The sequence below is a fragment of the Oncorhynchus tshawytscha genome, unplaced genomic scaffold (genome assembly GCF_018296145.1).
Source record: "Oncorhynchus tshawytscha isolate Ot180627B unplaced genomic scaffold, Otsh_v2.0 Un_contig_447_pilon_pilon, whole genome shotgun sequence".
NCBI lineage: Eukaryota > Metazoa > Chordata > Actinopteri > Salmoniformes > Salmonidae > Oncorhynchus > Oncorhynchus tshawytscha.
The window spans coordinates 478816-501030 of NW_024609818.1; the positions used below are offsets into that span (position 1 = coordinate 478816).

Genomic DNA, 22215 nt, shown 5'->3' on the forward strand with positions numbered 1-22215 from the left:
TCCTCCTGCCTCTCTCTCTTTCCTCAACCACTCTGCAGTATCATTCTCCTCCTGCCTCTCTCTCTTTCCTCAACCACTCTGCAGTATCATTCTCCTCCTGTCTCTCTCTCTTTCCTCAACCACTCTGCAGTATCATTCTCCTCCTGTCTCTCTCTCTTTCCTCAACCACTCTGCAGTATCATTCTCCTCCTGCCTCTCTCTCTTTCCTCAACCACTCTGCATATCATTCTCCTCCTGCCTCTCTCTCTTTCCTCAACCACTCTGCAGTATCATTCTCCTCCTGCCTCTCTCTCTTTCCTCAACCACTCTGCAGTATCATTCTCCTCCTGTCTCTCTCTCTTTCCTCAACCACTCTGCAGTATCATTCTCCTCCTGTCTCTCTCTTTCCTCAACCACTCTGCAGTATTCTCCTCCTGTCTCTCTCTCTTTCCTCCTGCAGTATCATTCTCCTCCTGTCTCTCTCTTTCCTCAACCACTCTGCAGTATCATTCTCCTCCTGTCTCTCTCTCTTTCCTCAACCACTCTGCAGTATCATTCTCCTCCTGTCTCTCTCTCTTTCCTCAACCACTCTGCAGTATCATTCTCCTCCTGTCTCTCTCTCTTTCCTCAACCACTCTGCAGTATCATTCTCCTCCTGCCTCTCTCTCTTTCCTCAACCACTCTGCAGTATCATTCTCCTCCTGTCTCTCTCTCTTTCCTCAACCACTCTGCAGTATCATTCTCCTCCTGTCTCTCTCTCTTTCCTCAACCACTCTGCAGTATCATTCTCCTCCTGCCTCTCTCTCTTTCCTCAACCACTCTGCAGTATCATTCTCCTCCTGTCTCTCTCTCTTTCCTCAACCACTCTGCAGTATCATTCTCCTCCTGCCTCTCTCTCTTTCCTCAACCACTCTGCAGTATCATTCTCCTCCTGCCTCTCTCTCTTTCCTCAACCACTCTGCAGTATCATTCTCCTCCTGTCTCTCTCTCTTTCCTCAACCACTCTGCAGTATCATTCTCCTCCTGTCTCTCTCTCTTTCCTCAACCACTCTGCAGTATCATTCTCCTCCTGTCTCTCTCTCTTTCCTCAACCACTCTGCAGTATCATTCTCCTCCTGTCTCTCTTTCCTCAACCACTCTGCAGTATCATTCTCCTCCTCTCTCTCTTTCCTCAACCACTCTCTCTTTCCTCAACCACTCTGCAGTATCATTCTCCTCCTGCCTCTCTCTCTTTCCTCAACCACTCTGCAGTATCATTCTCCTCCTGTCTCTCTCTCTTTCCTCAACCACTCTGCAGTATCATTCTCCTCCTCCTCTCTCTCTCTTTCCTCAACCACTCTGCAGTATCATTCTCCTCCTGCCTCTCTCTCTTTCCTCAACCACTCTGCAGTATCATTCTCCTCCTGTCTCTCTCTCTTTCCTCAACCACTCTGCAGTATCATTCTCCTCCTGTCTCTCTCTCTTTCCTCAACCACTCTGCAGTATCATTCTCCTCCTGCCTCTCTCTCTTTCCTCAACCACTCTGCAGTATCATTCTCCTCCTGTCTCTCTCTCTTTCCTCAACCACTCTGCAGTATCATTCTCCTCCTGTCTCTCTCTCTTTCCTCAACCATTCTCCTCCTGTCTCTCTCTCTTTCCTCAACCACTCTGTATCATTCTCTCCTCCTGTCTCTCTCTCTTTCCTCAACCACTCTGCAGTATCATTCTCCTCCTGTCTCTCTCTCTTTCCTCAACCACTCTGCAGTATCATTCTCCTCCTGTCTCTCTCTCTTTCCTCAACCACTCTGCAGTATCATTCTCCTCCTGCCTCTTTCTCTCTTTCCTCAACCACTCTGCAGTATCATTCTCCTCCTCAACCACTCTCTCTCTTTCCTCAACCACTCTGCAGTATCATTCTCCTCCTGTCTCTCTCTCTTTCCTCAACCACTCTGCAGTATCATTCTCCTCCTGTCTCTTCTCTTTCCTCAACCACTCTGTATCATTCTCCTCCTGCCTCTCTCTCTTTCCTCAACCACTCTGCAGTATCATTCTCCTCCTGTCTCTCTCTCTTTCCTCAACCACTCTGCAGTATCATTCTCCTCCTGCCTCTCTCTCTTTCCTCAACCACTCTGCAGTATCATTCTCCTCCTGTCTCTCTCTCTTTCCTCAACCACTCTGCAGTATCATTCTCCTCCTGCCTCTCTCTCTTTCCTCAACCACTCTGCAGTATCATTCTCCTCCTGCCTCTCTCTCTTTCCTCAACCACTCTGCAGTATCATTCTCCTCCTGCCTCTCTCTCTTTCCTCAACCACTCTGCAGTATTTCTCCTCCTGTCTCTCTCTTTCCTCAACCACTCTGCAGTATCATTCTCCTCCTGTCTCTCTCTCTTTCCTCAACCACTCTGCAGTATCATTCTCCTCCTGCCTCACTCTCTTTCCTCAACCACTCTGCAGTATCATTCTCCTCCTGCCTCTCTCTCTTTCCTCAACCACTCTGCAGTATCATTCTCCTCCTGCCTCTCTCTCTTTCCTCAACCACTCTGCAGTATCATTCTCCTCCTGCCTCTCTCTCTTTCCTCAACCACTCTGCAGTATCATTCTCCTCCTCAACCACTCTCTCATTCTTTCCTCAACCACTCTGCAGTATCATTCTCCTCCTGCCTCTCTCTCTTTCCTCAACCACTCTGCAGTATCATTCTCCTCCTGCCTCTCTCTCTTTCCTCAACCACTCTGCAGTATCATTCTCCTCCTGCCTCTCTCTCTTTCCTCAACCACTCTGCAGTATCATTCTCCTCCTGTATCATTCTCTCTCTCTTTCCTCAACCACTCTGCAGTATCATTCTCCTCCTGCCTCTCTCTCTTTCCTCAACCACTCTGCAGTATCATTCTCCTCCTGTCTCTCTCTCTTTCCTCAACCACTCTGCAGTATCATTCTCCTCCTGCCTCACTCTCTTTCCTCAACCACTCTGCAGTATCATTCTCCTCCTGCCTCTCTCTCTTTCCTCAACCACTCTGCAGTATCATTCTCCTCCTGTCTCTCTCTCTTTCCTCAACCACTGCAGTATCATTCTCCTCCTGCCTCTCTCTCTTTCCTCAACCACTCTGCAGTATCATTCTCCTCCTGTCTCTCTCTCTTACCTCAACCACTGCAGTATCATTCTCCTCCTGCCTCTCTCTCTTTCCTCAACCACTCTGCAGTATCATTCTCCTCCTGCCTCTCTCTTTCCTCAACCACTCTGCAGTATCATTCTCCCTGTCTCTCTCTCTTTCCTCAACCACTCTGCAGTATCATTCTCCTCCTGTCTCTCTCTCTTTCCTCAACCACTCTGCAGTATCATTCTTTCCTCAACCACTCTGCAGTATCATTCTCCTCCTGCCTCTCTCTCTTTCCTCAACCACTCTGCAGTATCATTCTCCTCCTGCCTCTCTCTCTTTCCTCAACCACTCTGCAGTATCATTCTCCTCCTGCCTCTCTCTCTTTCCTCAACCACTCTGCAGTATCATTCTCCTCCTGTCTCTTCTTTCCTCAACCACTCTGCAGTATCATTCTCCTCCTGCCTCTCTCTCTTTCCTCAACCACTCTGCAGTATCATTCTCCTCCTGCCTCTCTCTCTTTCCTCAACCACTCTGCAGTATCATTCTCCTCCTGCCTCTCTCTCTTTCCTCAACCACTCTGCAGTATCATTCTCCTCCTGTCTCTCTCTTTCCTCAACCACTCTGCAGTATCATTCTCCTCCTGTCTCTCTCTCTTTCCTCAACCACTCTGCAGTATCATTCTCCTCCTGTCTCTCTCTCTTTCCTCAACCACTCTGCAGTATCATTCTCCTCCTGTCTCTCTCTCTTTCCTCAACCACTCTGCAGTATCATTCTCCTCCTGCCTCTCTCTCTTTCCTCAACCACTCTGCAGTATCATTCTCTCCTCCTCTCTTTCCTCAACCACTCTGCAGTATCATTCTCTCCTTCTCTCTTTCCTCCACTCTGCAGTATCATTCTCCTCCTGTCTCTCTCTCTCTTTCCTCAACCACTCTGCAGTATCATTCTCCTCCTGTCTCTCTCTCTTTCCTCAACCACTCTGCAGTATCATTCTCCTCCTGCTCTCTCTCTTTCCTCAACCACTCTGCAGTATCATTCTCCTCCTGTCTCTCTCTTTCCTCAACCCTGCAGTATCATTCTCCTCCTGTCTCTCTCTCTTTCCTCAACCACTCTGCAGTATCATTCTCCTCCTGTCTCTCTCTCTTTCCTCAACCACTGCAGTATCATTCTCCTCCTGCCTCTCTCTCTTTCCTCAACCACTCTGCAGTATCATTCTCCTCCTGTCTCTCTCTCTTTCCTCAACCACTGCAGTATCATTCTCCTCCTGCCTCTCTCTCTTTCCTCAACCACTCTGCAGTATCATTCTCCTCCTGTCTCTCTCTCTTTCCTCAACCACTGCAGTATCATTCTCCTCCTGTCACTCTCTCTTTCCTCAACCACTCTGCAGTATCATTCTCCTCCTGTCTCTCTCTCTTTCCTCAACCACTCTGCAGTATCATTCTCCTCCTGCCTCTCTCTCTTTCCTCAACCACTCTGCAGTATCATTCTCCTCCTGCCTCTCTCTCTTTCCTCAACCACTCTGCAGTATCATTCTCCTCCTGCTCTCTCTCTTTCCTCAACCACTCTGCAGTATCATTCTCCTCCTGTCTCTCTCTCTTTCCTCAACCACTCTGCAGTATTTCTCCTCCTGTCTCTCTCTTTCCTCAACCACTCTGCAGTATCATTCTCCTCCTGTCTCTCTCTCTTTCCTCAACCACTCTGCAGTATCATTCTCCTCCTGCCTCACTCTCTTTCCTCAACCACTCTGCAGTATCATTCTCCTCCTGCCTCTCTCTCTTTCCTCAACCACTGCAGTATCATTCTCCTCCTGCCTCTCTCTCTTTCCGCAACCACTCTGCAGTATCATTCTCCTCCTGTCTCTCTCTCTTTCCTCAACCACTCTGCAGTATCATTCTCCTCCTCTCTCTCTCTTTCCTCAACCACTCTGCAGTATCATTCTCCTCCTGTCTCTCTCTCTTTCCTCAACCACTCTGCAGTATCATTCTCCTCCTGTCTCTCTCTCTTTCCTCAACCACTCTGCAGTATCATTCTCAACTCCTGTCTCTCTCTCTTTCCTCAACCACTCTGCAGTATCATTCTCCTCCTGTCTCTCTCTCTTTCCTCAACCACTCTGCAGTATCATTCTCCTCCTGTCTCTCTCTCTTTCCTCAACCACTCTGCAGTATCATTCTCCTCCTGTCTCTCTCTCTTTCCTCAACCACTCTGCAGTATCATTCTCCTCCTGTCTCTCTCTCTTTCAACCACTCTGCAGTATCATTCTCCTCCTGCCTCTCTCTCTTTCCTCAACCACTCTGCAGTATCATTCTCCTCCTGCCTCTCTCTCTTTCCTCAACCACTCTGCAGTATCATTCTCCTCCTGCCTCTCTCTCTTTCCTCAACCACTCTGCAGTATCATTCTCCTCCTGCCTCTCTCTCTTTCCTCCATCATTCTGTAGTGACTTTCTCGTTGCTTCAACTAAACTCAATTTACACAAATGAATCATTATAAACATGTTAATAATAAAACATAATGATAACTATAATAATAAAATAATATACACATGAAACAACTTCCAAAGACCATTTCCACACTAAAACCTGAACAATGTGTGAATGGTAAATATTTATTACGTTTATTATAGAAAAGGTTTCTAATCAAAACATCATTGTCCTCTCTCTGAGTGAAGGTGTAGTGAAAAATACAGACATAATGAATCAAAAATGTGTCTGTCTGTCAGTTACTCTGACGACGGCTGCTTTTCATTCACAGAGTTTGGATCTGAACTGAGCCAAATATCTCAATCTCATCACACATGATTTTGAACTGAGGGTACAGGGGCTCAGTGAACGTGGTGTGGAATGTGTACAGGTGGGCCGGTGTACCAGAGGAGACGCTGTAAAAGGACAGAGTGCCGGCCGGAAAGTCGAGATACACTCCTATACACTTTGGGTCCGGTCTGGGTACTGATACAACTGAGAAACTGTTACTATGAATAAATGTGTACTGTTCATTGCAGCAGAAAAGCCCCCAAGACCTCTTCTTCTCAATATCCCATCTGGGTGTATATGTCACCCCAATGTCAACCCAGCCAGTCCATTCAACCTGCCAGTAGAAACGACCATCAGACAGGGGCTCCCTGCAGCGTACTTTGGCCCACTTATCCGTCTTTTTGGTCCGAACTGAGTAATCAGAGTCATCTGAATCCGAGAAATCAAAATGAGGATATGTGTGAACCTGCGTTCTCCTCACCACCCTCGTGTTGTCCTCGGACAGAGTCAGGTCACCATCTGCTGACATACCGTCCAGCTGCAGCTGGCAGGCATCTGTAGCAAGACAAAACGGCAGAAACACATATGTTTTGTTCTCTTCACAATTTGCCTAAAAAAGCTACCTTTAATTTTTCTAAATGTAGTTTGATGACTCACATTTCCTCAGGCCTGGTTTGATTCTGGACTCTCCACCATGGTCCACACTGTGGGACAGAAAAAGAGTAATGTAGGACCTATTGAACCTGATTACAGTGGATATTGCCTTGATGATTTCACTATATAAATTAGGGTCTTGAAAGTCCATTGAGCAATGAGGTGTTAACAAATCAAATCACATTTTATTGGTCACATACACATGGTGAGCAGATGTGATTGGTCACATACACATGGTGAGCAGATGTGATTGGTCACATACACATGGTGAGCAGATGTGATTGGTCACATACACATGGTGAGCAGATGTGATTGGTCACATACACATGGTGAGCAGATGTGATTGGTCACATACACATGGTGAGCAGATGTGATTGGTCACATACACATGGTGAGCAGATGTGATTGGTCACATACACATGGTGAGCAGATGTGATTGGTCACATACACATGGTTAGTAGATGTTATTGCAAGTGTAGTGACATGCTTGTACTTCTAGTTCCGACAATGCAGAAATATCTAACAAGTCATCTAACAATTCCCGAACAACTATCTAATATACACAAATCTAAAGGGGTGAATGAGAATATGTACATATAAGTGTATGGATGAGCGATGGCCGAGCGACATAGGCAAAGTGCAATAGATGGTATAAAATGTCATAATGTAAGCATTATTCAAGTGACATTATTTAAAGTGGTATTGTTTAAAGTGACTAGTGATCCATTTATTAAAGTGTCCAGTGATTGGGTCTCAATGTAGGCAGCAGCCTCTCTGAGTTAGTGATTGGGTCTCCATGTAGGCAGCAGCCTCTCTGAGTTAGTGATTGGGTCTCCATGTAGGCAGCAGCCTCTCTGAGTTAGTGATTGCTGTTGAGCAGTCTGATGGCCTTGAGATCGAAGCTGTTATTCAATCTCTCGGTCCCAGCTTTGATGCACCTGTACTGACCTCGCCTTCTGGATGGTAGTGGGGTGAACAGACAGTGGCTCGGGTGGTTGTTGTCCTTGATGATCTTTTTGGCTTCCTGTGACATCGGGTGCTGTAGGTGTCATGGAGGACAGGTAATTTGCCCCCGGTGATGCGTCGTGCAGACCTCACCACCCTCTGGAGAGCCTTGCGGTTGAGGGCGGTGCAGTTGCCGTACCAGGCTGTGATACAGACCGACAGGATGCTCTCGATTGTGCATCTGTAAAAGCTTGTCAGGGTTTTGGGTGACAAGCCAAATTTCTTCAGCCTCCTGAGGTTGAAGAGGAGCTGTGGTGCCTTCTTCACTACACTGTCTGTGTGGGTAGACCATTTCAGTTTGTCTGTGATGTGTACGCCCAGGAACTTAAAAATGTCCACCTTCTCAACTGCTGTCCCTTCGATGTGGATGGGGGGGTGCTCGCTGTGCTGTTTCCTGAATTCCACAATCATCTCCTTTGTTTTGTTGACGTTGAGAGAGAGGTTGTTTTCCTGACACCACACTCCGAGTGCACTCACCTCCTCCCTGTAGGCCGTCTCTACTGTAGTGTCGCCTGCAAACTTGATGATTGATTTCAAATCAAATCACATTTTATTTGTCACATACACATGGTTAGCAGATGTTAGTGCGAGTGTAGCGAAATGCTTGTGCTTCTAGTTCCGACAATGCAGTAATAACCAACAAGTAATCTAGCTAACAATTCCAAAACTACTACCTTATAGACACAAGTGTAAGGGGATAAATATTATGTACATAAAGATATATGAATGAGTGATGGTACAGAGCGGCATAGGCAAGATACAGTAGATGGTATCGAGTACAGTATATACATATGAGATGAGTATGTAAACAAAGTGGCATAGTTAAAGTGGCTAGTGATACATGTATTACATAAGGATGCAGTAGATGATATAGAGTACAGTATATACGTATACATATGAGATGAATAATGTAGGGTATGTAAACATTATATTAGGTAGCATTGTTTAAAGTGGCTAGTGATATATTTTACATCAATTCCCATCAATTCCCATTATTAAAGTGGCTGGAGTTGAGTCAGTGTTTTGGCAGCAGCCACTCAATGTTAGTGGTGGCTGTTTAACAGTCTGATGGCCTTGAGATAGAAGCTGTTTTTCAGTCTCTCGGTCCCAGCTTTGATGCACCTGTACTGACCTCGCCTTCTGGATGATAGCGGGGTGAACAGGCAGTGGCTCGGGTGGTTGCTGTCCTTGATGATCTTTATGGCCTTCCTGTGACATCGGGTGGTGTAGGTGTCCTGGAGGGCAGGTAGTTTGCCCCCGGTGATGCGTTGTGCAGACCTCACTACCCTCTGGAGAGCCTTACGGTTGTGGGTGGAGCAGTTGCCGTACCAGGCGGCGATACAGCCCAACAGGATGCTCTCGATTGTGCATCTGTAGAAGTTTGCGAGTGCTTTAGGTGACAAGCCAAATTTCTTCAGCCTCCTGAGGTTGAAGAGGTGCTGCTGCGCCTTCTTCACGATGCTGTCTGTGTGGGTGGACCAATTCAGTTTGTCTGTGATGTGTACGCCGAGGAACTTAAAACTTACTACCCTCTCCACTACTGTTCCATCGATGTGGATAGGGGGGTGTTCCCTCTGCTGTTTCCTGAAGTCCACAATCATCTCCTTAGTTTTGTTGACGTTGAGTGTGAGGTTATTTTCCTGACACCACACTCCGAGGGCCCTCACCTCCTCCCTGTAGGCCGTCTCGTCGTTGTTGGTAATCAAGCCTACCACTGTTGTGTCGTCCGCAAACTTGATGATTGAGTTGGAGGCGTGCGTGGCCACGCAGTCGTGGGTGAACAGGGAGTACAGGAGAGGGCTCAGAACGCACCCTTGTGGGGCCCCAGTGTTGAGGATCAGCGGGGTGGAGATGTTGTTGCCTACCCTCACCACCTGGGGGCGGCCCGTCAGGAAGTCCAGTACCCAGTTGCACAGGGCGGGGTCGAGACCCAGGGTCTCGAGCTTGATGACGAGCTTGGAGGGCACTATGGTGTTAAATGCCGAGCTGTAGTCGATGAACAGCATTCTCACATAGGTATTCCTCTTGTCCAGATGGGTTAGGGCAGTGTACAGTGTGGTTGAGATTGCATCGTCTGTGGACCTATTTGGGCGGTAAGCAAATTGGAGTGGGTCAAGGGTGTCAGGTAGGGTGGAGGTGATATGGTCCTTGACTAGTCTCTCAAAGCACTTCATGATGACGGAAGTGAGTACTACGGGGCGGTAGTCGTTTAGCTCAGTTACCTTATCCTTTCTTGGGAACGGGAACAATGGTGGCCCTCTTGAAGCATGTGGGAACAGCAGACTGGTATAGGGATTGATTGAATATGTCCATAAACACACCAGCCAGCTGGTCTGCGCATGCTCTGAGGGCGCGGCTGGGGATGCCGCCTGGGCCTGCAGCCTTGCGAGGGTTGACACGTTTAAATGTTTTCCTCACGTCGGCTGCAGTGAAGGAGAGTCCGCATGTTTTAGTTGCGGGCAGTGTCAGTGGCACTGTATTGTCCTCAAAGCGGGCAAAAAAGTAATTTAGTCTGCCTGGGAGCAAGACATCCTGGTCCGCGACCGGGCTGGTTTTCTTTTTGTAATCTGTGATTGACTGTAGACCCTGCCACATACCTCTTGTGTCTGAGCCTTTGAATTGAGATTCTACTTTGTCTCTATACTGACGCTTAGCTTGTTTGATTGCCTTGCGGAGGGAATAGTTACACTGTTTGTATTCGGTCATGTTTCCAGTCACCTTGCCCTGATTAAAAGCAGTGGTTCAGGCTTTCAGTTTCACGCGAATGCTGCCATCAATCCACGGTTTCTGGTTTGGGAATGTTTTAATCGTTGCTATGGGAACGACATCTTCAACGCACACCGAATCAGCGTATTCGTCAATGTTGTCGTCTGACGCAATACAGAACATATCCCAGTCCACGTGATGGAAGCAGTCTTGGAGTGTGGAATCAGATTGGTCGGACCAGCGTTGAACAGACCTCAGCGCGGGAGCTTCTTGTTTTAGTTTCTGTCTGTAGGCAGGGATCAACAAAATGGAGTCGTGGTCAGCTTTTCCGAAAGGAGGGCGGGGCAGGGCCTTATATGCCTCGCGGAAGTTGGAATAGCAATGATCCAAGGTTTTTCCCGCCCTGGTTGCGCAATCAATATGCTGAGAAAATTTAGGGAGTCTTGTTTTCAGATTACCCTTGTTAAAATCCCCAGCTACAATGAATGCAGCCTCCGGATAAATGGTTTCCAGTTTGCAAAGAGTCAAATAAAGTTCGTTCAGAGCCATCGATGTGTCTGCTTGGGGGGGAATATATACGGCTGTGATTATAATCTAAGAGAATTCCCTTGGTAGATAATGCGGTCTACATTTGATTGTGAGGAATTCTAAATCAGGTGAACAGAAGGACTTGAGCTCCTGTATGTTGTTTTGGCCACACCACGTCCCGTTAATCATAAAGCATACGCCCCCGCTACTCTTCTTACCAGAAAGATGTTTGTTTCTGTCGGCGCGATGCGTGGAGAAACCAGCTGGCTGCACCGTCTCCGATAGCGTCTCTCCAGTGAGCCATGTTTCCGTGAAGCAAAGAACGTTACAGTCTCTGATGTCCCTCTGGAATGCTACCCTTGCTCGGATTTCATCAACATTGTTGTCAAGAGACTGGACATTTGCGAGGAGAATGCTAGGGAGTGGTGCACGATGTGCCCGTCTCCGGAGTCTGACCAGAAGACCGCTCCGTTTCCCCCTTTTACAAAGTCGTTTTTTGGGGTCGCCGGCTGGGATCCATTCCGTTGTCCTGGGTGAAAGGCAGAACACAGGGTCCGCTTCGCGAAAGTCATATTCTTGGTCGTACTGATGGTGAGTTGACGCTGCTCTTATGTTCAGTAGTTCTTCTCGACTGTATGTAATGAAACCTAAGATGACCTGGGGTACCAATGTAAGAAATAACACGTAAAAAAAACAAAAAACTGCATAGTTTCCTAGGAACGCGAAGCGAGGCGGCCATCTCTGTCGGCGCCGGAAGTAACAGGTGTGCATGGCCACACAGTCATGGATGAACAGGGAGTACAGAAGAGGGCTGAGCACACACCTTTGTGGGGCCCCAGTGTTGAGGGTCAGCGAAGTGGAGATGTTGTTTTCTACCTTCACCACCTGGGGGTGGCCCGTCAGAAAGTCCAGGACCCAGTTGCACAGGGCGGGGTTGAGACCCAGGGCCTCCAGCCGCAATTTACAGAAGCAAAAGTCACATCAACTACATTTTCCATTTACCTGAGTTTCTCCAGGCTACAGTGTGGATTTTTCAGTCTATCAGAGAGCAGCTTCACTCCAGAGTCTCCTGGGTGATTGAAGCTCAGGTCCAGTTCTCTCAGGTTGGAGGGATTTGACTCCAGAGCGGAGGCAAGAAACGTACAGCCTTTCTCTGTGACTAGACAACCAGAAAGCCTACAGAGAGAAGAGGCAGCATAAAACAATGAACCACTGCTAGAGTATATATTTTTTAAGTTTAAATTCCATTTATATGCGGTTCAATCTTTCCTATTCTACTGTTTCTGAGTTCTGAAGTTTACACAATATCAAATATGTATCCTACCTAAGTTATAAGGTTTACAGTATTCTTTTTAAAATGGTATATTTAACCTTCATTTAACAAGGCATGTCAGTTAATTAAGAACAAATTCTTATTTACAATGACAGCCTACCTACAGGGTCAGCCATAGTAGTACGTTGCCCCTGGAGCAAATGAAGGTTAAGTGTCTTGATCAAGGACACATCGAAAGGTTTTTCCCCTTGTCGGCTCAGGAATTATAACCAGCGACCTTTCGGTTACCGGCCCAACGCTCTAACCGCTAGGCTTCCTGCCACTGTCACAATATCAAATGTATAATCTACCTAAGAGTCTGTAAGGCACAGTTGGGGTTCCTCAGTCCAGCAGAGAGAATCCTCATTCCAGAGTACCACAGGTTGTTGTCTCTCAGGTCCAGCTCTCTCAGGACTGAGTATGACCACAGTACAGGAGCCAGAGAGACACAGGAAGGTCTGGAGAGATTACACTCCCTTAGCCTTGGGATGGAAAGGGAGAGAATTTAACACTACGTTGTCTTGGTGTTTCCATGGTTACGGTATAGTTTTAAAAATGCAGTAACAAAACGTTTATTCTACTATAACATACAGAAGATAAAACATAACGGTTTATTTCTCACCCCAGAGTATGTATCTGACAGTGTGGATCCATCAGTCCAGCAGACAGCAGCTTTACTCCAGAGTCTCCCAGTTTGTTGCAGCCCAGACGCAGCTCCTCGAGCTGAGAGACTGCTATAGCAGAGGACAAACTTCCACAGGACTCCTCTGTAATCTCACAACCAGTCAGTCTGTCCAACATTTAAAATAATGTATTAACAAAATGTAAAGGGGAGCTGTCTTTAATCCAGAATAAATGAACCTATCGGGCCAGTTTCCAGACACAGATGAAGCCAAATCCTGGACTAAGAAGCTAGCTAACAATCAATAGTAAGCGATAAGGGCATGTGTGCAATGTTTTTACATAAATGAACAAATCACCAAATGTCAGACCATATATGGAGTTGATTTTTGAAAATGGTACGTATGTCCCAATCCCTTCTATTGATCCTGAACTTCCCCTTTAAACATTTTCATTACTCACCTCAGGATCTTCAGTTTACAGTGTGGACTCATAAGCCCAGTGGAGATCCTCTCCACCCCGGTGTCTGTCAGTTTGTTGTAGCTGAGGTCCAGCTCTGTCAGACATGAGCCAGCTGACTGGAGAGCTGAGGCAACGGTTTCACAAATGTCATCTTTGAGATCACACCCGGTGAGTCTATGTGAAACAACAACAAAAATAATTGAATTGGTCAAACTTGCCAACATGCAACACCACCGTCATTTAAGTGGTTTATCATTATAGCTATTGCTTGGTTTCTTTGCAAGAGTAGATTTGAAGGTTACTAATTGTTCAAAACCCATCAGCACTCACCTCAACACAAGTAGATCGTTGTGAGGTCCCATCAGCACTCACCTCAACACAAGTAGATCATTGTGAGGTCCCATCAGCACTCACCTCAACACAAGTAGATCATTGTGAGGTCCCATCAGCACTCACCTCAACACAAGTAGATCGTTGTGAGGTCCCATCAGCACTCACCTCAACACAAGTAGATCATTGTGAGGTCCCATCAGCACTCACCTCAACACAAGTAGATCGTTGTGAGGTCCCATCAGCACTCACCTCAACACAAGTAGATCGTTGTGAGGTCCCATCAGCACTCACCTCAACACAAGTAGATCGTTGTGAGTTCCCATCAGCACTCACCTCAACACAAGTAGATGGTTGTGAGGTCCCATCAGCACTCACCTCAACACAAGTAGATCATTGTGAGGTCCCATCAGCACTCACCTCAACACAAGTAGATCGTTGTGAGGTCCCATCAGCACTCACCTCAACACAAGTAGATCGTTGTGAGGTCCCATCAGCACTCACCTCAACACAAGTAGATCGTTGCGAGGTCCCATCAGCACTCACCTCAACACAAGTAGATCGTTGTGAGGTCCCATCAGCACTCACCTCAACACAAGTAGATCGTTGCGAGGTCCCATCAGCACTCACCTCAACACAAGTAGATCGTTGTGAGGTCCCATCAGCACTCACCTCAACACAAGTAGATCGTTGCGAGGTCCCATCAGCACAGCCTTCAGAAGTTCTGGTCCTGATCTTTTCAGGTTGATATGACTAAGGTTAAGTGACTCCAGTCGGCAGTTGGGACTCGTCAGTCCAACAGAAAGGGGCTTCAGGTCCAACAGGGCATTAACGCTGAGGTCCAGCTCTCTCAGGTGGGAGTCAGGCAGCTGTAGAGCAGATGCCACCGTTTCACAGCAACTCGTTGTAAGGCGGCAGTCTGCTAGCCTACAGAGGAGAGGCGTTTATTATGAGAGGTGTGGATGTAGTATAGTACTAATTAAATGGCTAGAAGACATATAGTGACATACTGTATGTACGCATCAACACTTCAACTCACATGGCCTTTCGGCAGCATCGAACAGCTGGGACCAGCCTCTTACGCCCCTCATCTGACGTGTTGTACACTTTCAAGTCCAGTTTGTCCAACACTTCCTCTGACATCAAGAGTACGTATGCCATCGCCGAGCACTGTGCAGGCGTCAGCTTCTTCTCAGCAGGGTTTTTGGATGTCAAGAACCTTTGAATTTCAGTCACAAATGAGGTATCGTTCAATTCATTCAAACAGTGAAAGAGATTGATGCACCTCTCTGGGGAGGGATATTGTCTTTGTTTTTCGTCTGAAAGCCTATCTTTGATGTACTGAATGGTCTTCTGGATGCTCTCTGTGTCTCCCTTTGTCTGGAGCTTTATGCTTTTCAAGAGGATCTGATTGGACTCCAGTGAGATGCCCAGAAGGAAGCGGAGGAAGAGGTCTAGATGACCGGTCTTGCTGCTCAACGCTTTATCCACAACACTCCTCTGCAAGTCATGCAATGTTTTCTGTAGCTGCTGAGAACCTCTGTGTTGTGGCCTGTAGTCTTCATCCTCGCTCCAGCTATCATCCCTGTAGCCATCATCCCTGTAGCCATCATCCCTGTAGCCATCATCCCTGTAGCCATCATCCCTGTCATTTGTTCTTGGTAGCTCTTGGCAGTCTCTTAAACTCAATGGGTTGACATTTTCACTGGCATATGAGTAAGCAACATAGAGTGCTGCGAAGAACTCTTGAATGGTGAGATGCACAAAGCTGTACGTCTTTGCTTGAAACATTGGATCCTCCTCTCTGAAGATCTCTGTGCACATCCCTGAGAGCAAGAAGGCTTCATTGGCATCAATGCCACACTCTCTCAAATGGTCTTCAGAAAACACCAAATTGCTCTTTGCCAGGTTTTGGAAGGCAAGCTTTCCAAGCTTCAGAATGATCTGTACGTCAGACTCTGACAGATTACGAGGATCTGGTTGGTTTTCCCCATGGTACTTCTTGTTCTTCATGTTTGTCAGGGTGAGTAGGAAGCGTATGTACATCTCAGTCAAAGTTTTAGGGGTTTTCCATGGTCATTTTCACTCAACATTTTCCCAAGAACCATGGCAGTAATCCAACAGAAGACCGGTATGTGGCACATGATGTGGAGGCTTCTTGATGTCTTTATGTGGGAGATGATTTTGCTGGCCAGGTTCTCATCATCACTGAATCTCTTCTTGAAGTATTCTTCCTTCTGTGGGTCGTTGAATCCTCGAACTTCAGTGACACGGTCAAAACAGTCAGAGGGTATCTTATCAACTGCAGCTGGTCGGGAGGTTATCCAGAGGAGAGCTTCAGGAAGCATATTCCCCTTGATGAGGTTTGTCAGCAGCTTGTCCACTGATGTTGTCTTGGTTACATTAGACAACCTCTTGTTGTTATGGAAACACATTGGAAGTTGGCTTTCATCGAGGCCATCAAAGATGAACACAACTTTACCGTCGACCACCTTCTTTGCGTCCTGCATATCTGTTAGTCCAGGGTGGAAGTCACTCAGGAGTTCCAAGAGATTGCAGTCATCTTTGATCAAATTCAAGTCCCTAAATGGAAGTGCGAAGACAAAATCTACATCCTGATTGGCTATTCCTTCTGCCCAGTCAAGGATGAACTTCTGCACTGAGACTGTTTTTCCGATGCCAGCGATGCCCTTTGTCAGCACAGTTCTGATGGGTACCTCTTGTCTGGATTGGGATTTGTCGTTATGTTCCTCTGTCTTAGGGTCTAAAGATCTAAAGATGTCATTGCAGTTGATTGCATCGTCTTGAAATGCTTTGGTCCGAGCCGTATCTTCAATCTGCCATACCTCATGCTCCTTATTAACCCCTTCACTCTCTCCAGCTGTGATGTAGAGTTCTGTGTAGATCTTGTCAAGCAATGTTGGGTTTCCCCGTTTTCCAAGCCCCTCAAAGATGCTCCCAAACTTCTTCTTCATGTTGGACTTGTGTTTGTCCTTGACTTTTGGCAGATCTTCATCTAATGAGGAAAGAAAATTGTTAGTGTCGTTGGATGTATAAAGTATCTATCTTTTAATCTGCAGTATTCAGTAACATAACAACACAATACCTTCAGTTACTGGTTTCAAAGTCCAATTTCCTGCATGGGCGTACCTTATGAGTGTGTTTGTGTGTCTGTGTGTGTGTGTGTGTGTTAGTCTGCAATTGGTACATCCATTTTTGGACTTTAAAATTAATTATATCCTGTATACCCATTGATTCTTGAAGAATACAACTTACAAATACCTCATGAGCTTAGTTCAACTGTCGTACCCTTTCAGAACACAAAATATTAGCTTAATTATATTGTATTATTTGACAGGGATACTGCATATTAACTAATCAACATGTCTGTAATAATTGGTCTTGTTTTGTTGAGCTACAAAAATAACAATAAATAATTGTCTTACCAGCACCGTGCGAAGGCATAGTAACACTGATGTGTTGATAAACTGAACCTGCAACACTGCAGCCAACAAGTTGGGGTGCAGCGACAACAGAACCACCCTGAGCCGTAATGGAGGACGGTGTAGGGGCAGGTTGAGGAGTAATGGAGGACGGTGGATGAGCAGGTTGAGCCATGATGGAGGACGGTGTAGGGGCAGGTTGAGGAGTAATGGAGGACGAAGGACCAGAATGCTGGGCTGGAGCGAGAGACTGAGGAGTCTGATCCATGATATCAGAGAGTCAGTGTCCTGCCCCTGAGAGAGACAACATAAGGATTAAGTTTAACATCAAAAACAAAAACATTTGAGTATGCTAATAGGTTCATAGCTTATTGGTTATGACAAGGTAAGATAATTGTAATTATTTATTTATGTCCTGTATTCCATTCGTTGAAATGACTTGAAATCTTACAGACTAGTGGCTTTATCATATCACACAGAGACCTGCAGTACAGACTAGTCTTTATCATATCACACAGAGACCTGCAGTACAGACTAGTCTTTATCATATCACACAGAGACCTGCAGTACAGACCAGTGGCTTTATCATATCACACAGAGACCTGCAGTACAGACTAGTGGCTTTATCATATCACACAGAGACCTGCAGTACAGACTAGTCTTTATCATATCACACAGAGACCTGCAGTACAGACTAGTGGCTTTATCATATCACACAGAGACCTGCAGTACAGACTAGTCTTTATCATAACACACAGAGACCTGCAGTACAGACCAGTGGCTTTATCATATCACACAGAGACCTGCAGTACAGACTAGTCTTTATCATAACACACAGAGACCTGCAGTACAGACTAGTGTCTTTATCATATCACACAGGGACCTGCAGTACAGACTAGTGTCTTTATCATAACACACAGAGACCTGCAGTACAGACTAGTGTCTTTATCATAACACACAGGGACCTGCAGTACAGACTAGTCTTTATCATCACACACAGAGACCTGCAGTACAGACTAGTGTCTTTATCATAACACACAGGGACCTGCAGTACAGACTAGTCTTTATCATAACACACAGAGACCTGCAGTACAGACTAGTGTCTTTATCATAACACACAGGGACCTGCAGTACAGACTAGTGTCTTTATCATATCACACAGGGACCTGCAGTACAGACTAGTGTCTTTATCATAACACACAGAGACCTGCAGTACAGACTAGTGTCTTTATCATAACACACAGAGACCTGCAGTACAGACTAGTCTTTATCATATCACAGAGACCTGCAGTACAGACTAGTCTTTATCATAACACACAGAGACCTGCAGTACAGACTAGTGTCTTTATCATAACACACAGAGACCTGCAGTACAGACTAGTGTCTTTATCATAACACACAGAGACCTGCAATACAGACTAGTGTCTTTATCATAACACACAGAGACCTGTAGTACAGACTAGTCTTTATCATAACACACAGAGACCTGCAGTACAGACTAGTCTTTATCATAACACACAGAGACCTGCAGTACAGACTAGTGTCTTTATCATAACACACAGAGACCTGCAGTACAGACTAGTCTTTATCATATCACACAGGGACCTGCAGTACAGACTAGTGTCTTTATCATAACACACAGAGACCTGCAGTACAGACTAGTGTCTTTATCATAACACACAGGGACCTGCAGTACAGACTAGTGTCTTTATCATAACACACAGGGACCTGCAGTACAGACTAGTGTCTTTATCATATCACACAGGGACCTGCAGTACAGACTAGTGTCTTTATCATATCACACAGAGACCTGCAGTACAGACTAGTGTCTTTGTCATATCACACAGGGACCTGCAGTACAGACTAGTGTCTTTATCATAACACACAGGGAACTGTCTTGTCCCATCGCTGCAAATCCCATACAGACTCGGAGGAGGTGAAGGTCGAGAGCCGTGTGTCCTCCGAAACACAACCCCGCCAAGCTGCACCGCTTCTTGACACAATGCACGCTTAACCCGGATGCCAGACGCACCAATGTGTCGGAACGTAACACCGTACACCTGGAGACCGTGTCAGTGTGTATGCGCCCGGCCCGCCACAGGAGTCGCTAAAGAGCGATGGGACAAGGACATCCCGGCCGGACATACCCTCCCCTACCCTGGAAGACACTGGGCAAATTGTGTGTCACCTCATGGGTCTCCCGGTCGCGGCCTCCTGCAACACAACTCGGAATCAAACCGGGATCTGTAGTAATGCAGACCGCTGCACCACTCAGGAGGCCCATAATTATAATTTTTAATAGCTTCCAATCCACATTATCAAAGTGTATTACTTTTTAGGGGCCTCCCAGATATTACAATATTCACATTAAAATCTGTCGCCAATTTGATGGAAACCTAGCTTATGTTTCTATTAACTTGTCCAGCGATTTTTGTTGTTGTCAACATTTAGAAAGTTTGCATAGAAAATTTATTCGACAATTGCCTGCTAGGGTGCGTTTCCAATTAACTATCTTGTCTCAATAAAAATAGCTTTGCGTAATGACATCACACCTAAAATAAAATGCGCATTAATTAATGTGTGCCCTCCCACCTATCGGTTTCATGTCTCAGGTAGCCTGTCTGCCCTCCCACCTATCGGTTTCATGTCTCAGGTAGCCTGTCTGCCCTCCCACCTATCGGTTTCATGTCTCAGGTAGCCTGTCTGTCCTCCCACCTATCGGTTTTATGTCTCAGGTAGCCTGTCTGTCCTCCCACCTATCGGTTTTATGTCTCAGGTAGCCTGTCTGTCCTCCCACCTATCGGTTTCATGTCTCAGGTAGCCTGTGAAAGCCAGCATGAACAGAATGCAATAATTTACTAATATTTGCCATATTGTAATCATTCTCATGTGCCAACGTATCGCCACGGCCCGTGCCATGCTGAAACGTGCACTATTAGATCTTGAAAAATGTAATGGTGTAACTTGCCAGCCAACCAGAAAAGCAAGGCGAAGCAATTCAAGCATTCTTTAAAGTCAGAACAATCCTTGTCCTGTTAATAAATTATTTTTCATAGTTGGACGTGGCGCTTAAAGTTACATGATGACATCACGTGACCTCCGTACCTTCAAAAGTAGCCTATTCGGTAATTATCATTTATTCAAGAAACATCGTTTCCATCATACTTTGTCACAATAAAGAAAGTCCGACAAAAGAAAAATCCACACCTGTCGATCTTTTGAAAATGTCTCCTATATCTGCCGTTTCCATTACACATGACGCAATTATTATAGATATTTTGTCCCGACATGGCTATTGTCGATAGTCCATTGAAACCTGCCTAGAGAAGAGATACACTGTATACATTATGTCATAAGTAGACTAGGTATGTCCTCCTACCTAAAGACGAAGAAAAAAAAGATAAACCTGATAATAGTTTCTTCGTCTGGCATTCTTTTGAAGGCCTTTCGTTTTTACTTCCTTGTTGAGCGCTATTTGCGAATTTTGAAGTTAACGTCAAAGTTACTTACTCTTTTTGTGGGACATTAACCGATAATAGCCTCGTTCTCGTATTTGTCTATAGCCTATTTAAATAGGTCAACAATAGACCTATCCATGACGTTAATGAATATAATAGACCCTTGAAGCAGAATAATTGGAAACGGGCTATGCCTAGGCTGGGCTAGTCAGGAAATCATAAGAACCCGCCCCTTCTCTGTCTCTCGTTCTCATGTACGATTGGTCGCTGGACTATAGGGGGTTATTCATGCCAGAATTAAGCTACGTGAAACTACTGATGCCTTTCACCAAGCCACCTAAAGTCTTCCTAGCGCCATAAAATAATGCCATTAATTAATATGGACAGTCAATGGAGACAAGTTTGTTTCTAAGGCGTCAAACTGCCGACGCGTTCACGTCACATGACACGTACACATCATGTAGACGTAGTTTTCACGTCACGTGACACGTAGACGTAGTGTTCACGTCACATGACACGTACACATCATGTAGACGTAGTGTTCACGTGACACGTACACATCATGTAGACGTAGTGTTCACGTCACATGACACGTACACATCATGTAGACGTAGTGTTCACGTCACATGACACGTACACATCATGTAGACGTAGTGTTCATGACACGTACACATCATGTAGACGTAGTGTTCACGTCACATGACACGTACACATCATGTAGACGTAGTGTTCACGTCACGTGACACGTACACATCATGTAGACGTAGTGTTCATGTCACGTACACATCATGTAGACGTAGTGTTCACGTCACGTGACACGTACACATCATGTAGACGTAGTGTTCACGTCACATGACACGTACACATCATGTAGACGTAGTGTTCACGTCACGTGACACGTACACATCATGTAGACGTAGTGTTCACGTCACGTGACACGTACACATCATGTAGACGTAGTGTTCATGACACGTACACATCATGTAGACGTAGTGTTCACGTGACACGTACACATCATGTAGACGTAGTGTTCACGTCACATGACACGTACACATCATGTAGACGTAGTGTTCATGACACGTACACATCATGTAGACGTAGTGTTCACGTCACGTGACACGTACACATCATGTAGACGTAGTGTTCACGTCACATGACACGTACACATCATGTAGACGTAGTGTTCATGACACATGACACGTACACATCATGTAGACGTAGTGTTCACGTCACATGACACGTACACATCATGTAGTCGTAGTGTTCATGACACGTACACATCATGTAGACGTAGTGTTCACGTCACATGACACGTACACATCATGTAGTCGTAGTGTTCATGACACGTACACATCATGTAGACGTAGTGTTCATGTCACGTGACACGTACACATCATGTAGACGTAGTGTTCATGACACATGACACGTACACATCATGTAGACGTAGTGTTCACGTCACATGACACGTACACATCATGTAGACGTAGTGTTCACGTGACACGTACACATCATGTAGTCGTAGTGTTCATGACACGTACACATCATGTAGACGTAGTGTTCACGTCACATGACACGTACACATCATGTAGACGTAGTGTTCATGACACATGACACGTACACATCATGTAGACGTAGTGTTCATGACACGTACACATCATGTAGACGTAGTGTTCACGTGACACGTACACATCATGTAGACGTAGTGTTCACGTGACACGTACACATCATGTAGACGTAGTGTTCACGTCACGTGACACGTACACATCATGTAGACGTAGTGTTCACGTCACATGACACGTACACATCATGTAGACGTAGTGTTCACGTTGTGTAGACGTAGTGTTCACGTCATGTAGACGTAGTGTTCACGTCATGTAGACGTAGTGTTCACGTCATGT

General features: G+C 45.9%; 1 protein-coding gene and 1 pseudogene across 3 annotated transcripts; both read right to left on the bottom strand.

Moving 5' to 3' along the window:
* Positions 1-5600: 5600 nt before the first annotated feature.
* Positions 5601-13975, bottom strand: LOC112240458 (ribonuclease inhibitor). Of its 3 annotated transcripts, none has more exons than XM_042318900.1 (7): positions 13921-13975; positions 13087-13260; positions 12626-12793; positions 12315-12485; positions 11694-11867; positions 6456-6502; positions 5601-6353 (listed from the first exon to the last, which is right to left on the bottom strand). In XM_042318900.1, exons 1-7 carry the CDS (start codon positions 13950-13952, stop codon positions 5794-5796), a joined length of 1326 nt encoding a protein of 441 aa, XP_042174834.1. In that variant the 5' UTR covers positions 13953-13975; the 3' UTR covers positions 5601-5793. The 3 variants fall into 3 exon arrangements, with proteins under 3 accessions (XP_042174834.1, XP_042174835.1, XP_024264514.2); XM_042318901.1 differs by lacking the exon at positions 13921-13975 and adding an exon at positions 13753-13808; XM_024408746.2 differs by lacking the exon at positions 13921-13975 and adding an exon at positions 13417-13553.
* A 476-nt stretch (positions 13976-14451) lies between these two features.
* On the bottom strand, positions 14452-20540 carry LOC112240457 (annotated as a pseudogene).
* Between the last annotated feature and the right edge of the window lie 1675 nt (positions 20541-22215).